This window comes from Macrotis lagotis, chromosome 7 (genome assembly GCF_037893015.1).
Source record: "Macrotis lagotis isolate mMagLag1 chromosome 7, bilby.v1.9.chrom.fasta, whole genome shotgun sequence".
In the NCBI taxonomy this organism is placed as follows: Eukaryota; Metazoa; Chordata; class Mammalia; order Peramelemorphia; family Peramelidae; genus Macrotis; species Macrotis lagotis.
The window spans coordinates 115,763,583-115,776,259 of NC_133664.1; the positions used below are offsets into that span (position 1 = coordinate 115,763,583).

The following is a 12,677-nucleotide window of genomic DNA, read 5'->3' on the forward strand; positions in this document are numbered from 1 at the left end:
TATACAGGCCAAGACACAGAGATAGAAAATGAAACTCATGTGGAAAAAGGCAATAAAGTCAGTGTCACTGGATTGTTGAGTAAATTGAGAGGAATAACTGTAAGAAGACTGGAAAGGTAGGAAGGGGCCAGGCTATGAATGACTTTAAAAGTCAAATAGAGGGGCGGCTAGATGGCACAGTGGATAGAGCACCAGCCCTGGAGTCAGGAGGACCTGAGTTCAAATCCGACCTCAAGACACTTAATAATTACCTAACTGTGTGGCCTTGGGCAAGTCACTTAACTCCATTACCTTGTTTAAAAAAACTAAAAAAAAGTCAAATAGAGGATTTTGTATCTAGCCCTAGAGATAATAGGAAGATATTGGAATTGATTGACTAGAAGTGAGAGGTGATGAGATAAGATCTGCACTTTAGGAAAATAAATTTGACTGAGGAGCAGAGGATAGATTAAGGTGGAGGCTTAACTTGAGCCAACTAGAAGACTATTTTAGTAGGCCAGATTTGGGGTGATGTGGACCTGCACCAGGATTGTGGCTGTGTGAGGGGTTATAAGAGGATACAAAGGAGATGCTGTGAAAGTAGACTATGAAAGGAGACTGAAAAGAAACACTCAGATATGTAGAGAAGAAGCAAGAGCAGTTAGTAACATGAGGAGAACAATGCTAAAGCTGCAGAGAGGTCAAAAAAGATGGGCAATGAAAAGTCATTAGATCTGACAATTAAGAGTTTGGTAATTTTGGGTGGAGTAGTTTGGGTTAAATGATGGGGTCAGAAGTCAGATTGTGGAGTCAAAAGAGTGACAAGAAAGGAAATCAAGACACAGACTGTACAAAGCCTTCTCAAGGACTTTAGCCACAAAAGGGAGGAGAAATATGGGATGAGAGCCATTGGGAATGGGTGGATTAAAGAGGAGAGAAACATGGATGTTTAAAGGCAGGAATAAATCAGCCAGTGATAGGTAGAAATTAAAGATTGGAGAGGGTTGTTATGCAAGAGGAAGCAGTCTGTTGGAGAGAGAATGGAAGGAAATCCTAAGTGCACATAGAGGAGTTTGCCTTGGCAAGAAGGGCCAACAACAGAGAGTTTTAGGTGAATAACCTCAAATTTTTTCAACCAGATCAGAAGAGGAAGATGGGGGAGGAGGTGTCATCCTGTTGAGGAAGGATGAAAAGGTTTGGAATAGCTGATAGGGCATTTGAAACAGCAAATTGATTAGGGAGGCATTAAAAGGATTGCTTTTTTCAAAGATGGAAGAGATAAACAGGACTTATTTGCATCACAAAATGACTCACAGCAGGAAATATTTTAATAGTAAAATCTTCTAGTATATTTAAAATATGATTTGATTTACATGCAAATTGTCAGTAACATTATCTTCAATATAAACTTAGGCAATTCTAGAAAGTCTTTTAGGGCATGATACAGGGCCTATCAATAGTATCACCAAGTTAAAGATTTTATTTATGCATGCATAACTATACTCAAGAGGTATTTTTTCAATTTGCATCTTCATTGCTTATAGGGCCTGCCACAAAATAAGCACTTAACAAATGCTTGATGACTGACTGACTAATGTAATACACCCTTGTCATGGGACTTAAGAAAAACCCATTCTCCCCTGGAATCCCTCTCTCATAAGTGACATAGTATGCATTCAGCAGCTTCTAATCCACTCTAAAGCTGTATTGGCATACCAAGACAACTAATTGCCAAGGGCAAAATTCACTCAACCACTCAATGATCTTATCTTCATGATACCAAATATCTCCTAAAATCTCCTAGAATATTGCATTCAACAAACATATGATAAATAAATTTAACAACTGGTATGACTGATGTTTTTTTCCCCATTAAATTGGCTGATATATGTGTTGACTTAGACATTTTTGGCATCATGTAGTTATGGCCTAATTGACTCAGATTCCTAATCTTGAGAAAAGGTGGCATTAATAATAAGATACTTGATAACAGTACCCTTGAAACATAAACAAAAAGAAGAAAAACTTCCAAGAAATGTTTTCTTAACTTCTGGTCTACACATTTCTGCTTGGGTCCAGTTTCTTTCATTTAAAGATATAATGGTTCTTGAGGAAGGACCACTCAGTCTTGGGACCTTTCTGACTCTGAGAACTTCAGTATCATAGAAGGGTCACCATTGTTATCTGAGGTAGATCTCTTAGTAATTCAATTCATTAGAGAATTTCCATAATCATTTCCTCTCTAATGAATAGAAGGAAGTATTTCTGGGGGTAAATTCTTCTTGCTTGTGGTCTTCTTTTAATGACTCCAAGATTTGTTGTAAAGCATGGCAGACCAGATTAGTGTACTGAGCTCAATTACTTGAGCTGTTGTGGTTTTCTTCCCCATAAGCTGATAAACCATAATCTGTGATAGGATCAGAGATTTAAAACTGGAAAGAGACTTTATGAAGGTCACTGAATCCAACCCATCAATTTTATGGTTGAGGAAACTGAAGTCTAGGGTGATAAAGTTTATCAGTGTAGCATCTTGATGTCCAGGGAGGTTTGAATTTTTAGAGTCCCTCCCAACTATATTGTTTCATGCCTACAGAAAGGAATGAGCTTAAAAATCCTCCAAGGGCCCTGCTCATATCTTTTCACTCTGTGGGAGCTGCCTCTTCTTTAAGTACCTGATAACCACGGAGTTGATTTGGGTATTGGTGTATTGAGTGTCCTTAATATGAAACCTTCCTTTTAAGGTCTTTCTACTGGTTGCTGATGGCTGGTGTGGGTGAGGAACAATGATCTCATCCTATGGTGGGCCTGCAGAAGTTTCTTGGCTCTCAGTTATCCCATTTTTTGAGTTCTCTCTTTGGTTTGATGCTTAGCAGAAGATGCACTGTCTTTAAGAGATGATGTTGCAGAACTCTACTTTTTCCGGCTGGTCCCCTTTTTATTAGCTTGTACCTCTCTGACTGACTGCTCAGTTAGGGACAAGTTCTCATTCTCTGGGAGTTCCACCAAAGTCTCATTGGTCTCAGATTTCCCCCATGTATAAGCCTGCCCCCTATTCATCAGTTGTTCCTTTGTAACTAAATTGTTCTCATGTGCTAACTCTGCCAAAAATTTTTTTGTCCCAGAGGAATCTGTTTTCATGGATTTGTCCCTCCTTAACTCATTGATGGTTGATTATTGGAATTCACTGCCATTGTGGGATAAGCTTTCATGATTCTCTCTCTTTGGGAATGGCCCCTTTTTTAGGCACTCTTACCTTTGTTATCAGTTCATTTTTGGTGAACTTAGCAGAAGCTCTTTTGTTGGAATGAAGAACTTTTTGAGTTCTATCTTCCTGTAGCTGGTTGTCACTTCTTATAAATGGTTCAGCTTGGGATGGTTCAGGAAGTTCTGATGGAGGGGTTTCCTCTTCCTGATTTAGCTTGGAGTCTTCAGGTAGATTTGAGTTGATGGGTTCTGGAGGTTTTGTAGGATTCTGCTTGTTATGGGCTCCTGATTCCAAAATTGTCTTTTTAAGCTGTGTTGGCCTTTTTGCTGTCTCTTTTTTGAGAGAGGAGGGTTTTTTGGCTTTCACCTGCTGAACTGATTCCTTATTTGGCATCTTGTCTGTAATCCTCCTATTGGAGGGTAACTCTTTTTGTGGAGCTTTTTTTTCTTTTTTCTGTCTGTGGGCTTGAGGCTGACTTGAACCCTGAGTTTGTTGAAGTTCTGAGAAGGGAGTAGGGAGGTGAGGGAGTTTAATTTGATGGGCCTCTTCTTCTGGTTTCAAATTGGGACTTTGTTGCATTTGTGGTTCAGGATGGGGAGGACTGATAAGAGGGAGCTTTATCTCACTGTCTTTCTCTTCTTGAGTTTTCAGGGAATTATTAGGGGGAGTTAAGTGTATGTTCTGTGAAGGACTAATGGGAGGAAGTTTGATTTCCTCTTCCTGGGATGGTTGAGGCCTAGGAGATGGAGTTATGTTTTGGTCTACCATTTGTCCAGAGGTGGATTCCCTGCTGGGTGACTGGGATTTGCTAGGAACCTCCAATCTGGGGGATGGTCTCCTACTTTGGAGAGGAGCTAGAGTTCGGGGCTGTGGTAGCCTGGTAGGAGCCCATTTAGTTGGAGGGAGCAATGAGATTGGAGCATCCTTTTCTTGAGTCTGTTTTTCACTTCTTGGGAGATCTTCAGGGTAAGGAGTATCAACTCGAATGTCTTTTGTTTTTTGGGGTTCTTCCTCAAAAGGCACCTGAGGCTCCTTGGGAGATAAGCCAAGATTCTGTGCTGATTCAGAATGGGAAGGACTGGTCTGAGGGAGTTTTCCTTCACCTAGTTCTTCAGTTTGGACAATCTGAGTGCCAGGTGGTAGATTCAGTTCAGGCTCTTTTGGAAGTTCAGAATTGGATGGAAGTTCATCTTCCTTGATTGCCTTAATCTGAGTGGAAGGAACTTTGGCCTCACCTGATTCTTCATCCTGTTCTTGCTGAGGGCTTTGAGATGGAGGTGGGTCTGAGCTTTGTGAACTCTCTTGGTGAGGTTCACTGGTGACAGACAGGCCAACATTTTTTGCTTCATCCTGGATAGACATGTCCTTGGCAGAGGAATCTGTTGTAGGGGCTAATGGTTTCTTATCAGGACTATTTCTGTCAGAATTGCTACCTGAGTTTTCAATTCCTGCTCCATTAGTGTGTTTCTGTTTTAGGGGTAAGTTCTGGAGTTCTGTGGGCTTAGTCTGATTAACAGCTTCCTTGTCTTGGACTGGTTGGGGAACATGAGATAAATCTGGGCTGGAATGTTGTGAAACATTCTGATTGTTAGAAGGGACTTTTAATCTATGGGTTTCTCCCTCCTGAGTCATCTGATGGTTCTGGGAAGGAATTAGGTTCTGGTTTTCAGGCACCTTTTCATGATTCTGTACCCCAAAGGGAAATTCTGGTAAAACACCTTCTGCTTCCAGTTTTGCCATTCGCCTGGGGGATGGAATTAGGTATGGTGGCATCCCATTGAGAGTCCTCCTGCTGGAGGGTGGTCCTGCTTTAATATAAACAGAAGTTAGCTAAAAACAAAGTCATAGAAATATACCATAACTATAGAAATTCCAATAGTAGAGGAAACCATTCTTACATCTAATAAAATTCAGTTCTTCAATATAGACCCATGCAAAACTAGTCATTGTTTCTTGAAAATACTCAAAATCTAGAATTCTATTTTCTGGGAAATTGTATAAAATTAATTTTAACTGAAAAAAATTAATATTGAATGTAGAAGAACGAAGATGCCTATTTATATGCACAAATGACATTTCAGAAGTGATCAAGAAAATTTTCTTACAGATCTTAGTAGGATGAGATTTCATAGATTTTCACTACTTTGAAAGGAGCTGGGGGGGGAGCAGTCACTATTTAATCTGTTGACTTGAAAGTATCATAGGATGTATATGTGACCTAGAAGAAGTCTTATGATAGAAAGCATAATGCCAACTGCTTCAATCTCAAATATAGAATCTCCAGTCCTGCTGACAATTTGCCATATTCTAAAGGGATAGAACTAGAATTATCCTTTTCCCTCAAAGCTCTCTCTCATACATATATACACGCATATATTATACATTATATATATATATCTGACAAAAGTAGAGTTGCAGCTCCTGTATTCTTAATTTGATTTATTATCAATTTAAACTTCAAATGGTAGAAGGGAAGGAGGAATTACTATTTTGTATTTTATTGTTTTCAAAAGGAGAAATAAATTACTGACAAAGAAATGACAAAGATCCTTCCATTTTAAAATTTGTAAAATAGAAAAGTGAGAAAATCTGGGGACAGTCTGACACACACCATTGTGGAGAAAATATACTTGAAAAGTTTCAGAAAAAGGATTGATAAAATCCACTGGCCTAAAATTCTACTGGGGAAGTCATTCCCAAAAGGAAGGGAAGCTCACAAGAATTAAATTGTGAAGAAAAGAATAGTAATTATTCTAATGGGAAAGAAAAGAGAGAGCTATCTAAGGAGACCAGTATGGCCACAAAGGGACATCACTCTGGGAGAACAATGAGAAGCAGAATGAAAGTCATCCAATTCCATTTTGCCAAGTTAAGTTCTAGGTAGATTCAGGCTAGGGGGTAAGAGAAAGAGAATAGGTGGAAGGAATGTATATTTTTCCTAAATCAAATAGTAAAATGAATTCAAGGAACTGCAACTGAGGTAGAGGCAAAATTATCCAAAGAAAAAAATAACTTGCTCTAAGCTTTTTCAATCTTTCTGAGTATGCATGTAGGAGTTGGAAGAGACTAATGCTATAGGCTAAAAGAGCTAATATCCTTGTCCTAATGTGTGGAATAGACCTCATAACAGCTTTAAGTTACCTGTGAATCAGAAGATGGCAGCCAAGAGCAGTACAACAGAGAAACATCAGAGGGTAGTTCAGTGAAGAATCAGCAAATGGCAGTCAATACCAAGAAGAATCAGCAGATTAAAGGACCATGAATCTAAAGCTGTAAAAGCATCTAGTAGATGCTTAGTAAAATTCTTTCATTTTACAATTGAGAAAACTGAAGACTAGAGAAGTTAAAAGTCTAGCAGAGATACTTTAGGGGGTCAGATTACACCAATAATTACCTCAAGCTATTCATTTATTTATCTATCTATCTATCCATCTATTTATTTATTTATTTATTATTTGCTTATTTATTTATTTGTTTATTTATTTATTTGTTTATTTATTTTTGCAAGGCAAGTGGCTTGCCCAAGGCCACACAGCTAGGTAATTATTTAGTGTCTGAGGCTGAATTTGAACTCAGGTACTCCTGACTCCAGGACTGGTGCTCTATCCACTGTGCCACCTAGCTGCTCCAAGTTTTTTTTTAAGCATAAAAGATGGAAGAAAGGGTACTGAAAAAACTAGATGAGCTTGCTGATCTGTTATCACTGATATGAAAAATTAGAGAGAATGGGAAGGGTACTGAAAGAGTGAAGAAGGGCAGTTATTGATCTGATTTTCAATAAATGGAAGAAGGTAGAGTCTTAAACTCTAAACTTGATGAAACTGATTTTGATTTCTGCCAAAATCCCAGGATGTATTATTAAAAGAATGTGTAGAAAGAAAGCTGTGATCTCCAAAAGCCAGAATGGGTTCATCAAGAACAAGTCATGCCAAGGTAACTTATTTCTTTCTTACGGGGAAACTAGACTAGTGGATCAGGGTGATGAAGAAATATTATACCTAGATCTCAGCTTAAAATTTGATAAAGTTTTTTGTGCTATGCTTTTGGGTAACTTGCAGAGATGTAGAATAGAATATAGTTTGGTGGATTTTGAACAATTTGAATGTCTACATTCACAAAATATAAACATTGCAGTGGTGCAGGCCTATAATCCAGGCTCTTGGAGAGACTGAGACTGTTGGATCTTTTGAGTTGTAGTGAAATGTCAATCAGGCGTTCTTAAATAAGTCTAGCATAAAAATGATGAGTTCTCAGGAGTGAAGGAGGCACAGATTGTTTGTGGAGGTGTGATTTGTACCAGATCAGAAATATTCCAGGTCAAAGCTCCTATGACAATAATTAGTGGAATCCCACCCATAAGGAATCCCACCCATAAGCAATCCCCAGCACTTCCAATCTAGTCAAGACAGAGATGTGCAGTTGTTAAAAAGAAGGAAGGGAAGAAGGAAGGAAGGGAGGGAAGGGACAGGAAGGAAGGAAGGAAGGAAGGAAGGAAGGAAGGAAGGAAAATAGAAAGGGAGAGGAGGAAGAAGGGAGAGAGGAAAGAAGGAAGGAAAGGGAGTGGGGAGAGACAGAGGCAAATAGGAAGGGAGGGAGAAAGAAAATATGTAGTCATTAATGGGTCAAATTGACTTGAAGAGAGCTTTATAGTAAAGTGAATCAGAATCTGCCTTTGGCATTGTATTTACTATTATTTTTATCAATGGACTAGATTAAATCATCAATGGCCAGCAGAGAGCAAATTTGTAGATGACATAAAAGTGAAAGATAGGCTAGTACAATGAAGGCATCATCAGGACCCAAAAATTTCTCAACAGGCTATAATAATGGGCCAAATTTAATGAAATAAGATGGGATAAAAATAAAATTTTATTCCTGAGTTACTAAAACCAACTTTACAAGTAAATGGCAGAAGAAACATGTTAGACAACAGTTTGTATGCGGGGGGGAAGGGGTACTATTGAATTGCCAACTCAATATGAATCAGCTTTAAAATAAAGCCCAATGTACTACTCAACTGCATTACGAAAGTTGTTGCATCTGTATTGAGGGAAACAACAATCCAACTGTTTTGTAATTTGGTCATATCACTTCTGGACTGCTGCATTCCCCTCTGGGTGCTATATTTTTATTTTTATTTTTATTTTTTTTAAGGTTTTTGCAAGGCAAATGGGGTTAAGTGGCTTGCCCAAGGCCACACAGCTAGGCAATTATTAAGTGTCTGAGACCGGATTTGAACCCGGGTACTCCTAACTCCAGGGCCGGTGCTTTATCCACTACACCACCTAGCCGCCCCATGGGTGCTACATTTTAGAAAGTACATTGACAAGCTAAAGAGAATTGAGAGGAAGCTAGTTAGGATATTTAAGGGTACTAGAGACTATTCTAAATCAGGATCAAGGAAAAGAACTGGAACTATTCTGAATAGAAAGGAGTGAGAGAGGGGAAAATTCGGGGAAGGGGAGAACATCATAATTATCTTCAAATAAATAAATAGGATTAAATTTATTTTGTTTTGAACCCAGAAGGTAGAATTAGATGTAATAGGGTGGGGTGTTGAGGAAATTACTCCAGAGCAGATTCTGTCTTAATTTAAGCAAAAATTTTCTGACAATCAAAGCTGTCCATGAGTGGAATAGGCTGCTGTGGGGGCATACCTTGGTGATGGTGGGTTTGGACTCTAGAAATTTTTCATCACTATGAGTTTATATGAAGAATCCCTAAATCCACCTAGTCTGATCCTTTATTCTTTGCTTTGGAATAAATTGGGTACCCCTTAAATTGGTGAAAATATCAATTAGTTTTCTCATAGCTTCCTAGCATCCTCTTGAGAGTTAAAAGAAGTCCTTAAGATCATCTAATCTGAGAGCTGTGAATGAATGAAACCTCTTACTGTCCTGAAACAGCTGCTTAAACACTATCACAGGCAAATTACTCATCTAAATTGTGAGGGGAGATTCCACACTTGGAGATCTCCACACCATCTAATCAGGTCCAGACCCACTCCTCCCCCAAAATTCTATGGTTATATCATTTTCAGAGGTCACATTATGTTTATAAAATTAGGTTTCTTCAATTGATGTCAGAGATTTTACACCAACCTCATCTGCATTGCTTTACATATTTTATTTGTTTATTTAAAGAATACAAATCAGTACAATACAACACAATAGAAAGATCAAATAATCATTGTTTAATATCTTCAGAAGGCCCTTTTATAATATACAAGTGTGACCTAGGCTAGGAGGGCCCTGAGGGACTGCTATTAATTAGACTTTTCCCATATAAGCACATTAGCCCAAAGAGTTTATCAGATGACCTAACTTGCTGCAGAAGAATTAAAGAGGAGGAAAGTGTGGTAAGCAGCAAGTTTTTGGTCAATGAAGAATTTGGCCAAACGTGGATAATGGCTAAGAAGAGTAGGTCTAAAGGGGATTTCTGCTCTTCTGCAGAGTTAAGAGTTTTCAGCCTGAATTTATCTCCTGAGTAGGGATTCATTATTTACAGTACATAACATGGTGTAATGAAATGAGTCATTAGACTCACTCTTCTGCTTTGGCTAAAAGAGCTCAACCTGTATACTAGGACATGAACATGCAATTCATGATATGCTACTCTCTGACCTAATCCAAAACCTTCAGCTGTCCCATACCCATTCTATGGCTAACTACTTTGTAATAATTTAGCAACGTTGATTCAACTCTTTGGTTGGTTCTGAATTTGAATGATATTTTACATTTGTAATTTTATTTAGATTATTTAGAATATTATCCTCATATTGAGGATCTGAGTCAACTGTTCAAAGGTTCATTTGGAATCATGTACTCTGTTGGGCCAGGGTAAAAATAAATTGAGAAATATGTATATATACATATCTATATACATACATACACATATATGATGAGAAGGCACTTGAATACATTAAAATTAGTATATGTGGCATCAGGACACACATTTAACTTTAGTGATTTTTCATAACAAATATTTTTAGGCCTTTGTGCTATGAAAACTTTGATTGGTTCAAGTATTTTTTTGAACCAGTTGAGCAAAAAAAAATAAAGAAAAGTCTGTTTTTAAATGATGTAATTGTTCAAAAGATCTGAAAGTTTGTCATTCTATTCTTTTTTATTATTATTTTATCTATGACTAAAGAGATATGATCAAAATTTTAGTTTTCTCTACTTATAACAGGTTGTCTTATACAGTTTTAGAAAACTCAGACACTTTCCAACTACGACCACTGATTAAAAAAAACAACAACCAAAAAATTAGGAATTAACTTCATTATTCATTATAAATTGCTGATATTAAATAATTATTGCAGACATTTATAATGCCTTACAGTTGACAAAATATTTTACATGCATTATCTCAACTGATTCTCACAACACCCCTGTGAGGTAGGTAATACAAATAGAATTAACTTCATTTTACAAAGAAGGAAACTGGGTCTTAATGATCATCTTGTTCATCCACTTTTTTTTTTTTAAAGAAGAGGAATCTGGGAACCAGAGAGGTTTAGGGACTTACATAAGGTCACACAGCTATAATCTGTCCATTAGGTTAACTTTGTCTTCATTTTCAGTGCATGATAGTGGTCATAGGGTTGACATTCTGGGCCTCCAAGCAAAAAACATAGACAGGGGCCCTTTACCCTTTGTTAACTGAAAAATACAAAAATACCAGTTGAAAGGGTGTCTCTTATGAAGTTCTCTGAAACATAGGGGCTATTTTTTATTTACATCTAAAGAGAAATAAGATGATAGCAGCTGGTCGGGGGCGGACCTCATACTTCTAACTCTACCTTTTTCTCTATGACTTTTCCCACAATCTTCAAAGATTAGCTTTTTAAGGTATTTCTGATAAATTTAGGTTTAGTGGAAGTCAATACAAGAATCATAGGACCATAGAATGTTAGAAATAGAAGGGATTTAAGGACTATCCAACTCCTTCATTTTACAGATAGGAAACCAAGGTCCAAAGATGGGAAATAATTTGCTCCCTCAGTGGGGAAATTGAAATGTGAACCCAGATCTTCTGACTCTTGATTAAATCCTCTTTCTACCACATCACATTATATATAAATATCTTAAAGAACTTTAATAGTCCCTGATAATATTTTGTAAATAGCTTAAATAACATGTGAAGGCTGCTTTCTGCCACACACTGAAATTAACTGTGTTTTTCAAGACAGGTCAGATGTAGCAGATCAAGGAAAAAGGGATGGAAAGGGAAGCAGATTATGACCAGATTACTGAGAAATGCAAAGGTATAATACAGAGAAATGCTGCACTGTCAAGGAAGCTGATTCCCTTTGAACTCACTTCAAAATAAAGGGCTTACCTGACGATGATCCATTTACTCTCTGTTGCATTGTTCAGTATAATTCTCAATATGTTTCATCAGAGTTTCATTATAAAAGTGAGGTAGACCAGAGTTAAAGTCAAACTTCCTCAGAATTAGTGACTCAAATAGCACAAATGGTGGGGAAGCATGACCACAACACAAGAAGCGATCTAGGAACTGGGAAGGGCAACTAGCCTTTTTTTAATTGGCTGGCCCAAAGTCACTTGGGTCATGGGGATTTCTATATTGCAGTCCTGAAATTAAAGAAGCTGCCTTTGACCTGGATACCTCTCTTAGAGAATTATAAGGCTATAATTAATTTACAGTTTGAAATATTTATAGTACCTTCACTTTCGGGTATAGTCTTGTCATGCTCGTCAGACAAACCAAGGTATTCTCTAATGAGCTGATAGAGTTTCTGGTAGGCAACGTTCATATCATCTACCAGAAAAAGAGAAAACATATTTTTAAGGGTAAAAGCAGATTAAAAACAGCAAATTCTTAATTGTTAACGATAATGGATAAATAACATGAATATATTTCACATATTCCAATCTCATCTCCCACTAAGTTTTCATTAGAGCTATTAATAAGTAATGATAGTTAATAGTCTACTTTTTTTGAAGAAAAGATTCATCTATTATCTGAGGACCAATCTAGCTAAGTTCCTAAAAACTCATGACCAGTTTGGCAGTAGGGTGATGAATTTGGGGGCCCTGGCATATCACACTTCTACACAGTTTATTTCCACCTTGATATGTTGACAACATCTCTCACATTTATCCCCCCTTTTTTTTAGGTTTTTTTTTGTAAGGCAAATGGGGTTAAGTGGCTTGCCCAAGGCCACACGGCTAGGTAATTATGAAGTGTCTGAGACTGGATTTGAACCCAGGTACTCCTGACTCCAGGACCGGTGCTCCACTGCGCCACCTAGCTGCCCCTATCCCCTTCTTTCTACTTATAAGGTCATTACTCAATTTCAAGCCATTCCTTTTTCTCTAATTCTTATTCACTTGAATTACTGAGAAGCTGAATTGCCTCTAGTTCAGTCTATTCTCCTATCTATTACCTATCCCCTATTCCCTTAAGGTCTAAATATGACTATGTCTCTTTCTTACTCAATAAACTCTGGTAGAGCATTCTTACC

General features: G+C 37.6%; 1 protein-coding gene across 1 annotated transcript in view; it reads right to left on the reverse strand.

Moving 5' to 3' along the window:
* Positions 1-1,412: 1,412 nt before the first annotated feature.
* Positions 1,413-12,677, reverse strand: part of LOC141494135 (uncharacterized) — a 67,213-nt gene continuing 55,948 nt past the window's right edge. The window contains exons 14-15 of the mRNA XM_074195273.1: positions 11,876-11,971; positions 1,413-4,989 (exon numbers count right to left, since the gene is read on the reverse strand). Of these exons, the coding sequence (XP_074051374.1) occupies positions 3,185-4,989; positions 11,876-11,971 (1,901 nt within the window). The 3' untranslated portion in view covers positions 1,413-3,184. The remainder of the gene's footprint in view (positions 4,990-11,875; positions 11,972-12,677) is intronic.